The following is a 22700-nucleotide window of genomic DNA, read 5'->3' as shown; positions in this document are numbered from 1 at the left end:
TGGGTTTCACCTGTCCTGTGTGAGTAGCATCTAGATTAGAATGACAAAGCTCTATTTAAGGTGGCTTACATGAATATCACAGCACCCAAAAGTAAAATTACATGTAAAATATGGGTGATGAATAGCAGAAGTAAAGAAAACCAGAAGCAAAAAAGAAAACATGAACCAGGAGTGGCTTCAAATTCATCAACTTGATCTTGATCTTTTTTTTCCTTAATTCAACAAACATTTGCCAAAAACTTACTAAATATCAAATACTGTGCTAGATGCTGGAGATACAACGTGAAATTAAAATATCAAGGAGCTTACGGTCTAGAAGGGTGACAGATTAGTAGATCCACAACCACGGTGCAGTGCAAAATGTTCTGTGAAAGAGGCAAATATGGGCACAGTGTGAGCAGAGGGAAGGGCCAAGTACACCACTGTGAGAAGTCAGAGCTGCTTTGCTGTGGAGGCCATTTTTGAGCTCTGTTTTGAGGGACAAGTAGGAGTTTATAGACCAAAGTATGTAGTGAGCACAGGAATGGAGAGAGGGTAAAGTAAGACTTGTTCAGCAAACTGCAAGTAGTTCCATAGGACTAAAGACAAGTAATGAATTAGGAGTTCAAAAGCTTAGAAAAACGTTACTTTTCCTAGGAAATATCTGCATTTTTAGTGGTGGTGGCAGTTAAGGAGAGGTTGGTAGCAAAGACTTATTTAATTGAAACCAAATAAGTGAATTTCTAACTGTAAACTGGAGAGTCCTTGGAGATATTTTATGACCTTCACTGAATTCATATTACGCAAGCTGCTTTTGTCTACCTCTAGAGCAGCCTTGGAAAACAGAAACATAATGTGAGCTTCATGTGACTTAAAAGTTTCTAATAGCTGCACTAAAATAAACAGATGAAACTAATTTTAACAATGTATTTTTTGTCCAATATATCCAAGAAAACATAATTTCAACATGTAATCAGTATCAAGTTGACTTTGCATTTCGTTTGTTTGTTTGTTTGTTTGAGACAGGAACAATCATGGCTCTTTGCAGCCTCAAACTCCTGGGCTCAAGCAATCCTCCTGCATCAACCTCCCGAGTAGCTAGGACTACAGGTGTGTGCCATCACACCTGGCTCTGTGTGTGTGTGTGTTTGTGTGTAGACAGGGTCTTGCTATATTGCTCAGGCTGGGGCTTCACATTTTATTTTGTACAATGTCTTTGAAATTTGGTTTATGTTTTACACTGTGAGCACACCTAACTTTGGATTAGTCACATTTCAGGTGCTTAATAACCATATTTGGCTGGTGGCTACGGTACTGGACAGCTCAAGTCTACAGCTTGATAGTATGGCTTGAGAATCTCTGCAGGCCAGCACCAGGCTATCAGGAAAGACTCATTTAGTAAATAAATATCTATGCTGAGGCATGATTACTCATGGATGTGAAAGTGAACTCTAGCCAGATAACCTACAACAAGGGATTTTTATCCAACAATGGAATATTTTATTTTGTCATAAACTAATATTGATCATCTGAGGGCACCAACTTTTCCACAAAATAATGAAACCCACTGCTAAGATATAACTCAGAGAAAAATGAAAAGTAGGGCCGGGCGCGGTGGCTCAAGCCTGTAATCCCAGCACTTTGGGAGGCCGAGGCGGGTGGATCACGAGGTCAGGAGCTCGAGACCATCCTGGCTAATCCGGTGAAACCCCGTCTCTACTAAAAAATACAAAAAAAAAAAAACTAGCCGGGCGAGGTGGTGGGTGCCTGTAGTCCCAGCTACTTGGGAGGCTGAGGCAGGAGAATGGCGGGAACCCGGGAGGCGGAGCTTGTAGTGAGCCGAGATCGCGCCACTGCACTCCAGCCAGGGAGACAGAGTGAGACTCTGTCTCAAAAAAAAAAAAAGAAAAGTTGCTCTGCATTCTCATTCTAACTTCCTAGTTGGTTAACCCTTTGTTACTTGCTTACTCTAGGCTTGGAATGTATTCTATCACCTCGCAGACCGACTGGAAGTTCTAGCTCAGGTACATATTAAATCTGCTACACCACTGGAATCACCAATTGGCATCAAGCATCATGTATATCTTTCAGCCAAGAGTGGTGTTGAATTAGGCCAGGCCCTCACAAAAGAACTAAAACAGACATCTTGGAATTAGTTGGTCACTTCTTTATCTCATACCATGTATACTTTGTATTGGTAAAAAGTCCAGTACTCTGTTTTGCCCATTTCAACTATTTTACTTGAAATGAGAATTCTGTAATTCTCATTCTGTTGGCTATTCCCACTTTCTAAATAGTTTATCCTGCTAGGACCTTTGAAATAGACATTTTGTGAACAAATTCATGTACTTCCCGGACCTTCACCCTACGCACTTCGTGTAAAGGAATGACCAACCAATTCTGAGATGTCTGTTTTAGTTCTTTGTGTACTCTGGAAAACAGGAAAAATCACTGGATGTGGTGGCAGCATGCCTAGGTTCAAGTCCTCACTCTTTCTCTTTCTAGCATGGTAGCCTTAACAAATAAATTAATCTCCCTGAGCCTCAGTTTCTTCATTTATAAAGGAAAGATAATAATAATTACTCAAACATTATTGGTGTTGGCTGGGTGCAGTGGCTCATGCCTGTAATCCCAGCACTTTGGGAGTCTGAGACAGGAGGATTGCCTGAGGCCAGTTCAAGGGCAGCCTGGACAACATAGCGAGACCCTATCTCTACAAAAAAAAAAAAATTTAAAATTAGCCAGGCATAGTGGCACATCCCCCTAGTCCCGGCTACTCAGAAAGCTGAGACAAGAGGATCACTCGAACCCCAGGAGTTCAAGGCTGCGTGAGCTACTATCATGTTACTGCACTCTAGCCTAGGCAACAAAGCCAGACTTTAAAGCCAGTCTCTTAAAAAGAAAACAAAAAAATTGTTGGTGTCATTATTTTTTTTTTTTTTTTTTTTTTTGAGGCGGAGTCTCGCTCCGTCCCCCAGACCGGAGTGCAGTGGCCGGATCTCAGCTCACTGCAAGCTCCGCCTCCCTGGTTTGCGCCATTCTCCTGCCTCAGCCTCCTGAGTAGCTGGGACTACAGGCGCCCGCTACCGCGCCCGGCTAGTTTTTTGTATTTTTTAGTAGAGACGGGGTTTCACCATGTTAGCCAGGATGGTCTCGATCTCCTGACCTCGTGATCCGCCCGTCTCGGCCTCCCAAAGTGCTGGGATTACAGGCTTGAGCCACCGCGCCCGGCCGGTGTCATTATTAAATGCCACAGATGTATAAGAACATTCCTTGTGAACCAAAAAGTGGTATGCAAATATTAGGTGGAACTAGTACTATTTCGCCCAATCACTTAGATTCTTCAGCCTTGAAATTCCTATTATTTGCTCTCTAAACACCATCTCCTTTTTTTCACTCTATCCTTCCTTTGTAGTATAGTTTCCTTTATTTTCATCCAATCCTGATGTGCCCTACTAATTCCCTAACATAAATTCTCATTCTGTTGGCTATCCCCACTTCCTAAACAGATTCTCTTGCTAGGACCTTTGAAACAGACATTTTGTTGTGAACATATTCATGTATTAATACTTCCTGGACCTTCACCCTAAGCACTCATTCTTCCTTCTCCTATCAACTGAAGGCCTGGTTTAACCCAGTGCCTTCATTTTCCTTGTAGCCCTCACAGATCACAAGACATGAATAAAATCTTTTTTCACATGAAGTATGATATTTTAAATTCTTACTCCCTAAGTGGTGAGAGTCTTAACAGCATTCTTAGTGGCAAAAGTGAAGAAGCAATTTAGTTCAAACTTTCTTGTTAGGGCAGATTCAATCATTTCCCATTGGTATAAATCCTCAGTGCCTTTGCTTCAGCAAAAGAAACAGATCATGTTCACAAAAACCTTTGACATTTGATTATATACTCATTTTCTTAAGTGTTAACATTTTACAGAGAGCTAATGAGTTATTCCAGTAGGTATTTATCCTTGGTAAAAAAAAATAATATGTATTTCAGTAACTTGTAAATCTTTTGTGGGGAGAGCTACTTTGTTTTGTTCTAGTTTATTTTCTGAGCTCATTTTTTGAGTAGACCTTTCCCCAACATCAATCAAATGTGGTATTTGAAGTTTTGACACATACTAAATGCACAGTAATTGAAAGAAATACAAGTTGCATCCTACTAATTCTTGAAAGTCATGAATTCGCTTCACTTTTGAGTTTCTTACGATCATAAGGAGGGAAGGAGTAAAACTGTCAGGAAGTAGGCCGGGCACAGTGGCTCAAGCCTGTAATCCCAGCACTTTGGGAAGCCGAGACAGGTGGATCACGAGGTCAGGAGCTCGAGACCATCCTGCCTAATCCGGTGAAACCCCATCTCTACTAAAAAATACAAAAAAAAAAAAACTAGCCGGGCGAGGTGGTGGGTGCCTGTAGTCCCAGCTACTTGGGAGGCTGAGGCAGGAGAATGGTGTAAACCTGGGAGGCGGAGCTTGCAGTGAGCTGAGATCCGGCCACTGCACTCCAGCCTGGGGTACAGAGCGAGACTCCGTCTCAACAAAAAAAAAAAACTGTCGAGAAGTCGGCAAAAATAGTAAAATACTTGAAATGGGCAAAACAGAGTACTGGACTTTTTCCTGATTGTCCTGCTGAAAGCACTGTTTTAGGCAAATTCCATCTCTTATGGTCTTTGAGCTATTTTGCAAATCCATAAGTTCTTGAAAACTAACATAATGTAAATGATTCTTGTCCATAGAAAATCAAATGAACTGAGTCTAGTGGAACATAATTGGTTACTGCCTGAAAAATAGACTGATGCATCTTTCTGTAGACGCACTTTGCCATTCCTCACCTTCTATATATGGGTGGTTCCTCGAAGTCTCCTTGAAAAAGGTTTTAACATCTTACTAGTGCCCTCATTAACTAATGAGATAATAAAATTTTTGATAGTAATAATGTTTAGTTTGCATCAGAGTCATGATTTTACCTTTTTTTAAAAAAAAAATTATCTTTTTAAAGTAAAGACTATACATTGACTGAAAAAGGTAAGCCATTGGGTCCCTAACTTCTGCTTACTCATTGCTGGTGGTACCACCACCCCCTCCAGCTGTGACAATAAAAATGTCTCCAGACATTGCCAAATGTCTCCAGATATTGCCAAATGTCTCCTTGAAGGCAAAATTGCCCCTGGATGAGAACTACTGATCTATACTCATCTTTAACAGAAACTAACAAAATGAAATCTTTTACATTTTAATAAATAATTCATGTGTGAAACAGATAAAACTCTACAATATCTATTTTTAAAAACAGTTGAATTAATCAGCAAGTTGATCAACCAATAGAAGGTATATTTAAGGGTGATTACCTTATGGCTGTTTGCACCTCAACAGCAGGAAGGGTGTGATTTTTTGAAGGGTCTGTAACCACAAACCAGAATGATACCCTCTGGGTTACATTGCAAAGTAGGACATGGGAAATTCTGCAGACAGTGGAAAGAAAAAATATATTAGAAGAATATCACAACAAATGGTATTAAACCATTCACTCTGATGCTATTATTATCTTGAGACATTTTAGCTATGTTTAAAAAGTCATTTCTACCATTATGAAGAATGATTTCAGTAAGAAGAAAATTATAAAGGAAATTCCCATTGTTTCAAAATCCTATACTTGGGGATCATTCCTTATAGGGAATAATAGGGAATCTGCCAAAAAATAATAATAGTCAGTGGAGAGTATTAGGGATCTCATTCTCCATCACCAGTTGGTGTCAGCCCCTGTTTCCCCAATGCTTGGCCCTCTCTGAATCATAGAAACCTTTGGTATTTTCTCGTTAAACTCTTTTTAGTACCCTGCCCATTCAGTCTTTCACCTCTGGGACCCAGAGAGGATCTGCTGCCCCCTTATGATTCAATACTTGCTCTGTCTGCATCTACTGTCTCTCTTCCACCCCAGCATCCGGGCCAAGACAAAACACACCTTCTGTGTGTACTTTTGAAGAAAAAGTTATCAAAAACAGTTTATTTTACATTGCCTTGAACGAACCTCCAAACTTAAGCACTATAATCAATTCGCCAGCAGTCTTTGAACTCTTTGTTTGGCAGTTACACACTTTTCAACTGCAAATTGGAAATGTGACTCACTCTCCTCTGTATTACCATTAAAAGTGAAAGGGGAGAAATGACAGTGTTCATAGAGAGACAATCTATACATGGATGTACTCAGGCTGGAAATTATAGGAAAGTCCACATAAAATCAACATTGCCAGTGCTAAAACAAAACCTGATGGCTTTCCCAGTTTACTTAAGAGCAAAATTGCAAAAAGCAACATTAACATCCATCCTAGAAGAATCTGATATGAGTAAAGGATTTGTTTAGAGCATCCATGTGTATTGTGATCATTTTCACACTGATCAAAGAGAGCACCCTTCTGTCAACAGGTATCTCCAGTTTTCAGGACCTGGCAGAAATTCTTCTACGTTCTGCCTTTAAAGGTCAGGTACAAAAAAGTAGAGGCAGCTGCCAGGCCCCTTTGCCCAGAGCTAAGTGTCTGGGACCATGAGTGGGAAGGATTGAGGCTTGAGCCTCCTTGGTCCACCAGACAGCACGGGGCACCCCCCACCCGTTCTGTAGCTGCGCGCCGCAAAGCTCTGGCCTGGCCGTGGCTTCCCGCCCCACGCAACACTTGGTGGCCAGACCATACCCAGCACACGGCGCATCGTGCACTTTCCAACATTTTGATGCCAAGGGTCGCTGGTCACTGAGCACTGACATTTGATCTCGGACCCTGACCGCAGATTTTGGAAATTTCTAGCACCCCAGTGTCTACTGAAAGGCCCCACCCACTGCCCTGCTCTCATAGGCAGCTACCTGAGCCGCTTCCTGGGCTGGCTCTGGGCCAGAAAGCTGCGCCCCGCCCAGAAGCACTGGGCCCTGCGGTCCAGGCCCTTCCTCAGCCCCCAGGTCCAGGAGAACTGCAAGGTCACCTACTTCCAAGGGAAGCACTGGGTCCACACTCGGCCCCTCCCCACCGCTCCTCCCAGCTGGGACTACCCCCGCATCCGCATCTGCAGCCGGAGAGAGATGGTCCCCGCCCCCATCCACCTCCGGAGATGGTCCCCCAGGCCTGGAGGTGCTTTCCCAACAGGCCTCCGCTGCTGAGCAACATCAGGCCTGATTTCTCCGAGGCTCGCGTGGCTTACGTGAAGCGGTGGCTTTGGACCGCCCGCCACTCCCCCAGCCTGTCCACAGCCTGGTGACTGTGAAAATCACCCCGCCAGAGCGCAGAGGGAGCTGGACACCCAGGCCATCTGCCTTCAAGCCTGTGATGAGAAACGGCGTGGCCCATTCCTTTGTGCCCAGGTCTAGGCCGCTGAGCAGAGGCCCCCACTCCCAGGCAGCGTTGTCTCCATCCTCCCTGACGGCCGCCTGCCATGCTGCAGGATGTGCGGCTGCCAGGCGCCCGGTCACCGAGCCACCGCAGGAGCGCTGGGCCTGCGGGCAATACTGCCCTGACGCCTCAGGCTTGCCCGCACCTGGAAGGAGCTTCGCCAGGGGGACCATGAGCCTCTGAGCACACCCAGCCTGCTGCCCAGCTCCAAGAATCAGGCCCCTGCCACCACCTCCTGAGCCTCCAGCCCTCAGCGCCTTCACCCTACTGACTGTGGTTCCACCCCCACACCAGCCACCGGCCCCACCAGGGCACTTTCCACTGCTCCAGTCGACCACTCAGCGAGCCCCAGGCCCACCTCTCCTCTCCCTTAAAACCCTTCCCTTTTCCCTGCGCATTCGCCCCTGCCTTCTCCCTGGGGACAGAAGGCATGCTTCTCCCCAGTTTCCCCAGTTTCTGCAATAAAATATTTGTTGTTGTTAATAATAATAGGTGTCTTTATTATAGAGATTGTCATATGCTTTCTTTCAAAGACCACACCGTGGTTTCTCCAGCTTGGCACTCACTATTACTTGGGCCAGATGGTGCTTTCTTGTTGGTGGGGGGAGGGGGGAGGGGGACGCTGTCCTGTGCATTGCAGGGCCTTAGCAACATGCCTGGCCTCTCACCTCTAGGTGCCAGCAGCACACTCACAGTCCTGACTATCAACAATGGCTCCAGGCGTTGCCAAATACTCCCTGGAAGGGTAGAGAGGTCAAAAGTCATACTGGTGGAGAACCACTGAGGATCAGTGACCTCTAGTGGCAGAAACAGGCAAGCCTAGTCCCCCAAAATGTGCGGTTTTGTAATACATATCAAAGACGCAGGGACAAACCAAATGAAGTGGCGCATGCTGGACAGAAAACATTTTCACCAGTTTTCTAGAATGCTTGGGGTGTGAATGATTCCTGTGGTCTGGTCTTACCAGCAATCAGGAAATGCAAAATTGTTACAAATGAGCTACTATTTTAAACTTTTCAAATTGGCAACAATTTAAAAGTTAAATAATACCAAAGACTGGTAAAGACGCATGGAATTGGAATCCCAGGTGATGCTGTAGAAGCAAGGAGTCCAGCCACTTTGGAATGGCATTTGTAAGTGATTCCTACAACAGAAAATGCAGCTACCAGAAACCCTGTGGCACACATACACTGACACTGGTGAGGGTGTTCTTTGCGGCACTGGTCATCATAGCAGAGAATTGAAACAACCCAAATGTTCATCGGTACAGGAATAAAGTAAATACAGTATATGCTGTCGAGGGAATACTGTTCCACAGATTAAAGGAAAGAAATAGCCCAGGGTTTCACAACATCAGCATGATCATGTCAGATATGTTGTGAGGATACTCTGTGCTTTCCAGGTTGTTTAGCAGCAAATCTGAGCTCTATCTACCAGGTATCAGAACTACTTCCAGCAGTGACAATCAAAAATAGCTACAGGTGTTCCCAAATATCCTCTGAAGGACAAAATCACCCCCTGGTGGCAACCACTGAGCTAGAGCTACATATTTTTTTAAATAAAAGAATAAATCTCAGCCTGGCACGGTGGCTCACGCCTGTAATCCCAGCACTTTGGGAGGCCGAGGGGGGCGGATCACGAAGTCAGGAGTTTGAGACCAGTCTGGCCAGCATGGTGAAACCCCATCTCTATGAAAAATGCAAAAATTAGCTAGGCATGGTGACGCACACCTGTAATCCCAGCTACTCAGGAGGCTAAGGCAGGAGAATCGCTTGAACCCAGGAGGTGGAGGTTGCAATGAGCTGAGATTGTGCCACTGCACTGCAGCCAGGGCAACAGAACAAGACTCCGTCTCAAAAAAAAAAAAAAGAATAAATTTCAAAAATACACCATCAAGTGAAAAAGATAAGAAGTAAAATATTATGCATAGTACATAACATTTATATAAATTAAACAAATACCAAATAGAATTTCAGGCATAAAAGGCCAGAAATCAGGTAAAGAGTCATTTGGTTACTTTGCCTGTATTACTCTTTCCATATGAAGCCTCTTTAAATACTGTTCAAACATGAATTTCATGGTATTCCCCATTAGAGAGCCATAGAATACAGCTGTAAACAAAGCGAAGTCCTTTATCTCACGGAGCTTGCTAAGGAGGTGGAGACAAAAGGTAAACAAGTAAATAAATGCATACACTGTGGAGGTGTGGAGTAAGTGCCACAAAGAAAAAAAAAAAGGGAGGACATACAACTCCATCAACACAACTATGGCCCCAACTACTTTCCTGTGTCCTCATCACTATGGAACTATACCATGAATTCAAGTTCTTTAAATTTGTTCAAGTTTCCAATGGGTGGCAACTCATACTTTAATACATTACCTCAGCAAATAAATTGAAAATATTTTATCTACTTAGAAATAAAGATTTCCAAAAGATTAACATTTTTGCTGAAAATATTAAACCTTACATTTTCAATGGAGACAGTTATTGTCAGATAGAAAAAGTTCCTGGACTGAAACTCTAAAAACAAAGCTTTTATTTTGAAATTTACTACCTGAGACAAGTCATTTCACTGTCTATGAGTTACTAGGAAAGGCTTGAGTTCTTAGTGTGTCAACGGGGGTGTGTTGTTGGCATTTTGGGTGGGAACGTTATGGGGAACTGTCTTGAGCCATGTGCCACACTGATTATCTCTCTTCCCCACCCTTTAAATGCCATAGCACTCTACAGTCATAGATATAACCCCCAAACAGATCCCTTTTCCTTATACTCCATGGGTGGCGGGGCGGGGAGGGTCAGTACCAAGTAAGAAACACTTCTAAATCTCTTCAAAAGTTTCAAGGTCATGAAAACAAAGAAATACAGAGAAGGTGTCACAGAGTGGATCAGACTAAGGAGAAATAGATTCTGAAACAGAAAAAAGACATTAGTTGAAAAATTGAACCAATGTGAATTTCTTTGTTGGGATAAATCTACCGTGGTTATTTAACATGATATCATCAGGGAAATGGGGTTAGAGCAGGGTTTCTCAACCCAAGCACTATTAACATTTTAGCCTGGATAATTCTAGGTTGTCAGGGACTGTCTATGGTTTTGTATGATATATAGCAGCATCCCTAGCCTCTATATACTAGATGCCAGTAGCATATCCAATTGTGAAAACCAACATGTCTCCAGAAATTGCCAGATATCCTTTGGAGCAACTGGGGGGAATCCCCCCACCAAGTGTTGAGAACCACTGGTACATAGGGCCTCTCTGTATTAACTTTGTAACTCTTTGTAAATCTTTTTTTTTTAAATTAAATACACAGACATATACATACATATAAAAGCAAAGCAGTTATTTTAAAAGTTGCCTGGGCACAGTAAAAGTATCTACAAGAAAAATAAAAACTAGGCAATGTTTTAATGCTCTTAACTAGCTTCACTGGTAAGGAGATAACAGATTTAAAAATTTTTTTTGAAATTAAGAAAGCTGTATTCAAATGCAAGATACTGGTACCCACCAGCATAAGGATGGTATTAATAGTTACCTGAAATTTTAAAAAATTCTTTCTGTTATACATTCAGATGTAAAATTATTTATTATGATTATTTCCCTTGTACTAGTGTCTTAAGCATAATTTCTCTAAGATTGATATAAAGAGAAAAGGTAAATCGTTTTGGCTGTTTGTGGTCTTCTTCAACAGGAGAATGTTGTGTCCTTCGTACATGATGGTTCTGCCCAAATATGTAACTCCTCTTAAGATTCTAAGCAAACAAAAAGGTAACCTAATGTTCAACAAATGTCACCAACAGATATATAACTCTACAGATGTGTTTATATTTTGTTCACATACATGCAGTTGAATTAGAAATTAATAAGCCCACTTCCCACAGTAGCAATGTTGTGGGAAGGGAGCCGGGGAAAGCCTAGCCCTGCTCTGAAGGCAGCAAAGGCTGTATATGAAGATGGAGACACACTCTGGGCTGGCGCTTCCTACTTACTTGGATGATGCTTTCAGAAACTAACTGATGTCTTAGCCTCCCTAAGGGTAAGAAACCGAGGTCCAGCAAGAGCTAACACCCAAGCAACAGGGAACTGCTTCTACTCTGGCCATTGTGTGCCAAGTCCACCATGGGAACATCCTCCTGTGGGACTGAGGTGAAAAAGAGAAAGAAACTGGGGGGATGGGGGGCACGGTTTTCTTGTGTCCACTGCACCTCAATAGACAGGCCACTGGTTTAAGAGCCAGGATGTTAAACATGCTTCATTCACTCACAACTGTTTACTAAGAGCTAACCTTGATTCACCAATATGGTTAGGGATATGGTTAGGAAAAGAGTTCCTACTACAGCGGCATGTAGATTCCGTGCCCCATCCCATGCAGGAATTTAGTGATGCTAAGACTTCTGAAAACCAAGACTGGAGTCTTAAGCCCACCAGAGCATTAAATACCAAAGTGGAAGCCAGTAACCCCCATAGTGGCAGAATTTGCACATAGTTCCATGCCCTGTGTGAGAATAAACCCAGGACATGGGGAGGACAAAGAGCTTCTAGATTTCACATGGCTTGTCTGCATTCTTTGTCAGGAGGGTCTCTAATCCCTGCCCTGATTTGAACTTCATGATCTCCAAGCAGAGTACCTGTTTTAATTTGATCAGTTGCAGGGTCACTAGGGAGACTATCAAATATTTTGTCCATTTGCAGCAGATTTCTCTGTGCCCTAGGACATGAGGACATGAGGCCCAAGTCTGTCCTGTGCTGTAAGCCCCTGCATTCCTGAAGCTTGGCCCACGTGGACCATTCAGTAAGTGATTGGGGAGAAAAATGGATGGATGAGAAAAGGTTAACATCTCAGTGCTCTGACATCATTCCTGGAGAGACAAACTGAGGAAATAAATTGGTCCAGGGCTGTAATAACAGAAAAGAGAGGCAGGGAAGGAAGGAGGTTACTTTCCCAAAACTTTGTCTACTCACCTACAAATACTCAGACAACAAAATAGCACACAGAACTCTCTGGTAAAAGAAGAATCCCGAATATACTGTAGATGGAAGTAGCCAAGAAGAACTGTAAATGTGCGGGCAGAAAGCTGGTGCTAAAAAGGAAGTAACATGAAGAATGACTGCACATGGTTCTGTAATTTATGTATTAAGGAACCAAAGGACACAAATTTCTTCCAATTATAGATTATGTGCAACTAATGTGACTTCTCCATGGCCTTTCTTCCAAATGTGACTACATTGAATGTCCTCCAAGATTTGTACCGAATGAAAAATTGATCAACCAACAAGCATTTCTTGAGCTAAACATGTCTTTTTAAAGCATATTTTGATGTCATAAATAAACTGAAATGCCATTAGCACAACTCAATAAAAATCCTCCATTTTCAAGATTTTAAATATGAATGAGTCCAATGGAATTATTTTTTGTTGTTGTTAGAGCAACTCAGTGAAACAAAATTCCGATTTATTGTTCATCATATTGTTTCACACATACATCAAAGAGGCCAAAAAAATAAACAGCAACTTCACAGACAAAAAAAAAAAGGCAGTGAGGGGAGTGAGAAACCTTTTATCTTTGGTCTTTTTAACCATCTCATACAAACTTATAGTACCACTAAGTTCATACATAAAAAAAGATACTGGAACACTCGGAATAAGAGTTGTTGTTGTTGTTTTTGCTTTTCTTCAATGTTTGTTTTTATTTTGAACCGTATCATGAACATGGTCACATCACAAGTAAAGTCAGAAGTAAGACAGAGAAAGCTCTGAAGGCTGGTTTGATCATTTGAGAGCATTAAAAATGGCTGACCCCTAACAATATGTACAAAAATATACAATGAAAATAAAAAGTATTGCCAGGCACAGTGGCTCACGCTTGTAATCCCAGGACTCTCAAGGCTGAGGCAGGCAGATCACCTGAGGTCAGGAGTTCGAGACAGCCTGGCCAACATGGTGAAACCCCGTCTCTACTAAAAATACAAAAATTAGCCAGGCGTTGTGGCAGGCGCCTGTAATCCTTGCTACTTGGGAGGCTGAGGCAGGAGAATTGCTTTAACCAAGGAGGTGGAGGTTGCAGTGAGCCAAGATAGTGCCACTGCACTCCACCCTGGGTGACAGAGTGAGACTCCATCTCAAAATGAATAAATAAATAAATAAACAATGTAAATAAAAAATAGGAACAAATTTTTATCTTAAAGTACTTTTAAGGAAAAAAGCTGGGCTTTGGAAGTTTGGGTTCTTTTTTTTCCTCCCCTGTTGCAAATTATTGTGGTTTGGGTTGGGTGCTGAAGAGTGCTTGTCACCTGAAGGTGGCGTTGCCTGGCAGGTCCCTCTACTTAAAGATGACTTCACTTAGATTCTGAGACAGGGTGAATGGATCACGGTGGCCTTTTCTCTTTTTCCTTTTTTTTTAAATTTAACTTTTCCTTTTATGCAGTCTAGTCATCTTCATCAGTCTTCTGCTTCTTGGTATCAACATTGTCATCCTCAGCATCTTCAACTGCCCATTTTCCCATAGCAGCCTCAGCTGCCTCATCTTCATCTTCATCCTGTTCCTCACCATCACCTTCTTCTTCTTCCTTTTCCTCCCCATATTCTTCCTATCCTTCTACCTCACTGTCAGCCTCCTGCTTCCCATTTTCCTCATTAGCATTCCCACTACCGGGACCATCTCTTCCCTCCTCTACCTCCTCCACAACTTCTTTCTTCTAAGATCTTGGTGATGATCTTGGAGCTGGTGTCCACAGTTGCATCTGATATGGTGGGGGCACACCAGTGACCAATGCAGTGGACTAAGAAGAAACCGAGAGTTTGGGGACTGGCAATAATGTAGAGTCCAAGAAGCGCAGGTGTGGCTGCAGCAAGTTGGAAGCCAAACCCAGAAACAATACAAATATGGCTTTTCAGAGCAGCCAGTGGGCTGGTGGAATTATTTGAATTCACTTTAATAATCATTTTGACCAAATTTTTTTACCAAGAAATTATATTAATTCATACATAAGTGACTTCTTTCAGCAAATCATGAAAAAGAGGTAAAAATGTTTACTCTTTTTCCTCAAGTGTGGAAAGCCCTGGTCTGAAGGTTTCTCTAAGAATTGGCTCCACTGCCATTTTTCATCAATGGCGCCAGACAGGGCCAATTGCTTCCAAAGAGTGGTAAGAATCTGGCTCTTGTTTCTGGAAATCAACAGGACTAAATAGGCACTGGGCTGCTGTTTTACAAGCACAAGACCGTTAATCCCCTTACCGTGGATACAACAGCACGTTGTTCCTTTTTAGATCACAAGACTTATCCTTGAATAATTAGGCAGAAGGAGAAATCCATTACATGTCCTACACCATTTAACTCAGAAAAAGAAAGCCTTGCCTGAGTTAGACTTTACCTTTCTTGCTAAAAATGATAAATTACCTAAAAGTTGATGTTTGAATAAACTAGGCATATTAATTTTCCAGTTGACCTGCGAATTAGACTAAACTGTGGATTAGATTATAGCTTCCTTAGAAATTCCTTTCAACATTTTAAAATTCCTGTGAAACTGTTTTAGTAAATCTGGCCTAAATCATATTGTAAACAGTTGAAAACACTTGGCTGCCATCTTCAATCCAAGTTCCAGGAACACCTCAAGTAACCTCAACTAATGAAACCAGAGCTTTCTCTTAACTTCATTTTTCCATCTATCTCCCATTCTGCTTCTAAAAAAAATACAGCAATAGCAAAAAAAGCATTTAATATCAGAAACTGTGAATGATGATTTTGAAAGAGTTGTCTTGTTGCTGTCACATTTGGTCTATCTTTCTACAATGTCTACCAGGGCTAGGTTCTTGGGTGTGGGCCTGGTGCAGTGTGGGACCTGGTCTTAGCCCTCATTCGAATCTCAGTGCCCAGCACATAGCAGGCTTTCAGCAGAGATCACTTGATCCTGTGGCTCCAGCTACAGCAACATAGTTCCACAGGCTGGCCTCATGGACAGCAGTGAAGGAAGAGGTTGATGTTGTTCACACTGTTCCTTTTGGGCACTCTGTCAGCTCCTTCTTCCTCGCCTCTTGACAGCATCTGGGGCAGATGGTGTGGCTTTCCTGTCACTTCCGGCTACTAAGGCATCCAGGCCAGTCTAACCAAAGCTGCCTTCCTGCCTCTCACCTACAGCTGCTCTCCTTCCAGCAGTTCTGGCCAAAGCAGGGACCTGAGTGGCGGGCTCCCACCATTTGCTCCGGGCTCCACTCCCTCCCTGCCTGTGCTCCCCTCCCCCATGCTTCATTCTCCTCGCTTAGGGACAGGAAAGCAAGATGATGGGGGTGTGAGATAGACAAGGAAAGGCCAAATTCTTCTTCCTGAACCAGGGCCCTTGTGGTTCCCCCTGCTGTGAGGGGTCCTCTGTGGTGGTGGGTGTCCAGATGCTCTCCACTCAGAATGCTCCTGTGGAGCCTTCAGGGGCCCCTCCCGGGACCTCTGCACTGCATCTTCCCCTGACATGGGTGACATGCTCTGACCGACTTCCTCCACTCCATCTCGGCTCTGCCTCCAGGGGTGTACACCTCCAGCCTCACTCTGCTGCCTTGTTTTGCCCTGTCTCACTTAAGGACGTGGGCCTAACAGGCAATGACTCCATCCTGTTCCCTTCCAAAGCCTCTGCTTGGCCCCAGGAATATATTCAAGTACAGACTGCTCAGAAAACTGCTCTCTCTCTCCCCCCAGTTACAGGTGCTCAAGCCAGCCTTCCACCATGAGACTTCTCCAGCTAAGAGGTAGCCACCAGTTTCTGTTCCAGGCACACTCTCAGTTGCTAGGGACACCATCATATTCTCTAGAACTCCAGCTACTGCTACTGTAGTGGCAACTTGAGGGGGTCCTGAGAATGTCTGTAAGTTGGGGAGCATCCCTCCAGAAAATAATATGCCAGTCTCCCTTCTTAAAGACAAATGTATCCTCTATGAGCACTTCTCTACCTGACTTGAGGTGGGCAGGGATGCAAACAAGAATATCACTCCAAACACATCATCACTCGTAAGGAATGGGGACCAACTCATCAGCATGAACTCAGTTGTCAACACCCTGGCTGGCTGCACTGGGGAATCTGCACAGGAACCCATTCCCAGCCCTGTTCAAGTCCTAAGGGAGTGGAAATGCCACAGCCCTCTCTGCAAGCCCACACCCTAATCCTCTCCGATCCTCTTAGGGAATCCCTGGCTTCTCTTCCACTGCCTGCCTGCGGTAATGGTAACTGGACCAGATCAGCTCTCCAACAAGACATCACTTCCTTTTTCATAGCCAAGCAAGCTTCTACTGTAAGTATACGCCAATTGTATGTTTCCAAATAGGAAGAGGCATGCTCAGGAGACAATGAGCTTTGTATCATTGGTGGTGATCAAACTTGATATAAGAGATGTTGTAGATATCGCCCTGGGTAAAAGGTGGGATGAAAGTGAGACTATTCATTATTCTGTTAATTACTTGAATATCTTTGTTTTTAATTCATGTGATTTGGTTTATTCTTTGTACTTTACAGTTTTCTGCAATATTAGTGGATAAACAATGGTGGGCAGGGGGAGACAATAAACAGCCAGTCCCCAAAACTTGGATCCTGAAGCTATCCTGGAAAGGAATATTTGCCACACTCCTTTAGTCTGCCCACATTGGCACCAAAAGATTTCTGGAAGGCAGCTTTAAAACTTAACCCATATGCCAAGCTACTGGTGTCTTCCATCCACCTGCCACACTGAAGAGAAGCAGCCTCTCCGCAAAGCTATTTTCAATCCAATCTTGCATTATGTGGTGCCCTTTCCCATAGCTCTTCATGTAGGGGTGCAGCTTCCAACATGGCAGTGCATGTGGAATCCAGGCCAGCAGCTGAATTGCATCTTAAACACATCTCGCTTGTCAATTCATCCCCTTGATAGCAATATCACCAGGACTCATACTGCCTGACTCTTTACAGAAAAATGTGTACTGATCCTCAGTCTAGTTTTGCAGTTTTGATTTTTACAACTGACACTGGCAACAAAAGCTTCTACTTTTGTTGAAGGTGCCATTACTTTCAATGGCAAAAATCACAATTACTTTTGTACCAACCCAATATATATCCAGAGTACCCAATTCTTTTTTTTTTTTTTTTTTTCGAGACAGAGCCTCACTCTGTCACCCAGGCTGGAGTGCAGTGGCGCCATCATAGTTCACCGCAGCCTCAAACTCCTGGGCTCAAGTGATCTCAGCCTCCCGAGTAGCTGGGACTATAGGTGTGTGCCACCATGCTCAGCTAATTTTTGCATTTTTTGTAGAGATGAGGTTTCACCAGGTTGCCCATGTTGCCCAGGCTGGTTTCGAACTCCTGGGCTCAAGTGATCTACCTGCCTCGGCCTCCCAAAGTTTTGGGATTGGAGGTGTGAGCCACTGCACCCAGCCCCAGTGCCCAGTTGTAAGTCAAACAACCTTTCAAATAAACTAGATCAGATATTCATAGACTCCTACAATGCTCCAGATTCTGAAGGAAGATATTTTAAAGGTAAACTCCCAAGAATCAATCTGAAATGTTATATATTTAAATTAAATTTTCCTAAGAATGGAAACACTTAATTTAACTTAGTCATGTACTAGGTGAAACGTGATCATTTAAAGGAACTAACAGTGCTATGAACACAGCAATGTATAAAACTTGCTTACAAGAAGGGCTAGAAGAAAATACAAAGAGAATATTTAAGGGGTTACCATTGTGAGATAACCAGTGGCTTTTCTTCTTATTTTTTTTCTGTTCAATTTTTTGTAATGTAATCACCTTATTTTTATTGAAAAAAGTTATTATAAATAGTTGTGAAAGAATGCTGCAGTTTAATGGCATGAAGTACAATATATATAATTTTAAGATCTATAAAACAGGAGTAGAACTTAGGGTGAAGCTTTGTTTTATTATATACCTTCTTTTCATTTTTTAAATCATGTTAATATGCTATTTAAAATATATATATTAAAAATACACATGTGGGTATACACAAATATGTATGTGTTCATTTTGCCCCCTCAAACTCCACTCTTCTGTTTCATTCTTTATATTCATATCCCATGCATCAGATATTATGGATGTGAGGGAGACCAATTAATAGTAATCATCTATACTGGGCCTTGAATTATTATAGAATGAAGACAAAACATTGTACAGATGGGAGATCAAAATAAAAGGCTAGTTTGGAGGATATGACTTTAATCAGCAGGCACATTTTCTTTCTAATTTAAAAAAAATCCTGAATTAATATATTCACCTCCATTGTCTCAAGTAGAGCATAACTGAGGCAGGTATTGTCCTGTACTGGAGTAACACACACAATATTTAACCCCCCAAATAACATGGCACCTACTAATCTAAACGCTCCTCAGCTGCAAACCGCAAGTACAGCCTTAGGGTGTATGTACCTGTGCATGCAGGGCCTGGTTCTGTACTTAGCTAGGGAGCTGCACGAGAGATGCCTGCTATCATTTGGGGACGGCTACCTCATAAGGAGAAAGGAACCCACGCCCAGGTTCTCCTTGCAGCTCACCAATCACATAAGTCATTTTACCTCTCAAGCGGAGGAGTGAAGAAGGGAATAGAGACAGACCAGGAATGTTACCCTCACCACAAATAGAGAAAGAAGGAAACATCATAGAGAAGATTCCTCCAGAAGAATAGACAAAAATAAAAATTATTAAAAGTCATATTAAGTGCTTTTAAGAAAATAAACAAGGTACTATGATAAATACCAAGAGTGGAAAGAACTTATATATATACACTTAGGTTATTTTCAAAATAAGAGTAAAATTCTTTGGTATCTATCTGCAAGAAAAATTATATAAACATATATGTATATACACACACACAACAGAAATGTAGAAAGCTTAGGATATATACCTGCAATTTTGAGGGATATTTATCTTCATATTACCTATTAAACAAAGAGCATTGTAGGAACATGATATAAACTATGAGTTAGATTATAAAAGTTATTTTTAAGTTTAGTAAAAATGTGAATCCCTTCGAAAAATTAGCTTAATAAATTATTTTCAAGATCAAGGTTTGAAATAATGCACTATCTCAAATAATACTGTAAATAATCAGTTAAGATTTCTCATTATTTGCTTACTCTGTTGCTTCTCTGTTGGGAACTTTTCTCATGGAGAAAGCTACCATCGCTTTGAAGAGATATTCTTCACTGGTATCCCAGGCATACTGAAAGAGAAGAAAAACAAAGTGTATGGGGGCAAATATGGTCCATTGGTTCTAATTGTACTCACAGTGGTTCTCCCTCTCTCTCTCTCTCTCTACACACACACACACACACACACACACACACACACACACACCGCTTTCTCATACATTAGATACTGGAGACCATGATAAATTATATCCCCATAATGTTTGGGGTAGGGTTTCTTGGACATTCTAAGTTTGGTGTATCTGCTGTTGCACTATCTTCCTAAGAACCTGCAGCATCAGTAGCCAGCCAACAAATAGGGCATTTGGACATTTCATCCTGGTCATATATAGTCCATTTTCATTTCCTTCCTCCCTTTCTCTTTTCCCTCATAAACTCCCTCCCAGTTGCCTTTATTAACATCAGTACAATTTTTTAAAAATTTTCTTAGCCAGAAACTTGAATGTGTGTGCATATTAAGGGCTGAATTTTGTCCTCACCAAAAAGATTTCATGTTGAAGTCCTAACTTGCAATACCTCAGAATTTAACTCTATTTGGAGACAGGGTCTTTGCGGTGGTGATTAAGTTAAAATGAAGTTGTTGGAGTGGGCCCTAATCCACTATGATTGGTGTCCTCAGAAGAGGAAATTTGGACACAGAGGGAAGATGATATGAAGACACAGAGAGAAGACGGCCATCTACATACAGGCCAAAGAGAGAGGCCTGGAACAGATCCTTCCCTCACAGCCCTCAGAAGGAACCAACCCTATGACATCTTGACTTCCAGAACTGAGAGAAAATAAATTTCCGTTGTGTAAGGCACCCAGTCTGTGTTACTCTGCTATGGCAACCCTAGCAAATTAATATAGTATATTTGACTCACTCTGCTCCTTAATGCAGCAAATGCAAAAAGCCTGAGGCAAAAAAAAAACAAAACTGAGCTGTTTAAGGACCACCAAGGAAGGTAGCAACTAAAGCAGAAGCAGGAAGGGAGAAAGTGGCAAAAGCTGAGGGGAAGAACTTGGTGATGGTGGGGGTTGGTATATCACAAGGATACTGTCAGGATTGGAGTTTCACTCTGGGATGGGGAAACATATTTTTCCGTTACTGCCTTTCTCCTCTTTGGTGGCAGTGAGGATAGTAAGTAAAAACAAATGACTCCTAAATAACAACAAAAACTGTATTACTCAGTTACCTTCTCTGGATAAGGTTTATGACTGTGCTGTACTTTTTCCTTTCTCCTAAATATTTTCATAACATATTATTTTCTGGAAAGGAGGAGGGATGGGGTCTTGCTGTGCTGTCCAGGCTGGTCTCAAAAGGTGGCCTTAAGTGATCCTCCTGCCTTGGCCTCTGTAACATAGAACCTTAAACTTTCTTCAGTTGCTTCTTCCACTTCACCGTTTTCTCCTTCAGTACCACTTTATGTAACTCTGCTGTAAGATGCTACCATAAAGAACAGAAAAGGGGGACAGGAGTGGAGGCTCAAGCCTGTAACACTTTGGAAGGTCAAGATGGGTGGATCACTTGAGCCCAGGAGCTCAAGACTAGCCTGGGCAACATAGTGAAACCCCATCTCTGCCAAAAAAAAAAAAAAAATTAGCCGGGCGTGGTGGCATGTGCCTGCGGTCCCAGCTACTCAGGAGGCTAAGGCAGGAAGACTGCTTGAACCCGGGAAGTGGAGGTTGCAGTGAGCCAAGATCATGCCACCGCACTCCAGCCTGGATGACAGAGTGAGACCCTGTCTCCAACAACAACAACAGAAAATGGAAATGGAAAAATCACTTTTCTCACATGCAAATGTTAAATACTGCATTTTAATGTCAACTTTAGGTCTTATCTGAAGTGCTCCTTCAATCTTTCAATGTGAACTTTTCATTTGATATTATACTACGAAAGTTTAAAAGTAACTGATTCATGGCATAGCTCTTTGTTTTTGATAATGCATTTGTTTCCAAAATTAATTTTATTCAGAATAAGAGTAGCTATGATCTAACCTAATAATAAATGAATAAAACATGAAGAAGAAATGGATCTGATTAAAAATAGTGCAGAAACACTATTCAGACAGGGAAGGCTTATTAACAGAATGCAGACATGAGGAATAAGCCTGCTCAAGAACAAATGAGAATAATAAGCTCAGTGCAGAAAATGAAAATAAAGATGTTAGCCAGCTCTCCCTGGGACATGAATTTCAGTTGCTTTTCAGATCTTGGCGACAACTTGACCTGATCTCCTGTTCTTCCATTTGTCCATCTCAAAAACAAGAGCTTAAGCTGGCTGGGTAGGAGTCCAATTTTGGTCACAGAACAAAGCTCCAAGCTATTTAGATCAGAACAGGACTGATGCAGTTCTAGATTGGGTTGGGTATCCTGCCAGTGGAACCAACTTATCTTGGGCAAGTGTGAAAGGAATGAAAGCTTGTGCATTGGATGTAGTGTATTTCTCCTAGGGCATTCAAATACTTCAAAGAGACAGCCTCCATTTATAAAAGGAATTGAGCACATATATTAATAAGAAAATGTACAACTTAAGAGAGGATAAGGTAAGAGTTACTAAGGCTAAACATTTGTGTACTTTATGATCCATTAATCTACTCCTGGGTAAATACCCCCCAAAAAGAAAGCATATGGAAAATATATATATAAGAATGTCCATAGCAGCTTACCTACCTGTTGTGCATATACTTGACACATAATAGGTGCTCAATGTGAAACTGAACACATCTTTACATCCCACGTGTGGCTTCACAGACCAAGTGGTACAAGTTAATTGCATATATTTATCTACCAGTTCAGATTCCTTGGTTCCTCATTTCAATAACACGTGCCAGGACCTTAAATGCCCCAGCTCACCTTGCTTTTTGCATACATCTAAGAACACTCAAACCATGGCTAACCCCACATTTTAGGTAAGTTATTCGCATAACTAGAGAAAATTACAAAACAAAGTTAGTTGGTTGAACTCTAAATTCATGATGACCTATCCCCAAATTGCCTGGTAATCCCTAAGGTTTCACCACCAGTTCTCTTTCTCATGGGTCACATAACTATTTCAAACCTCTCTCTAGAGAGAGAACTGATGGTCAATGCTTTTTTTTTTTTTTTTTTTTTTTTGAGACGGAGTCTCGCTCTGTCGCCCAGGCTGGAGTGCAGTGGCGCAACCTCGCAATAAAAAGCAGAGAAATTGGAATAATATCCTT

General features: G+C 42.2%; 1 protein-coding gene across 1 annotated transcript in view; it reads right to left on the bottom strand.

Annotated features, from left to right (window-relative positions):
• The window catches only part of LOC105510459 (collectrin), a 39241-nt gene that overhangs the window by 13636 nt on the left and 2905 nt on the right, over window positions 1-22700 (bottom strand). Inside the window, exons 3-4 of the mRNA XM_011940259.1 lie at window positions 19447-19532; window positions 5327-5440 (exon numbers count right to left, since the gene is read on the bottom strand). Coding sequence (XP_011795649.1) covers window positions 5327-5440; window positions 19447-19532 — 200 coding nt within the window. The remainder of the gene's footprint in view (window positions 1-5326; window positions 5441-19446; window positions 19533-22700) is intronic.

Source organism: Colobus angolensis, unplaced genomic scaffold (assembly GCF_000951035.1).
Source record: "Colobus angolensis palliatus isolate OR3802 unplaced genomic scaffold, Cang.pa_1.0 Scaffold188, whole genome shotgun sequence".
Taxonomy (NCBI): domain Eukaryota; kingdom Metazoa; phylum Chordata; class Mammalia; order Primates; family Cercopithecidae; genus Colobus; species Colobus angolensis.
Note: the sequence above shows the minus strand (reverse complement) of the source record. Positions and strands in the feature narration are given on the sequence as shown.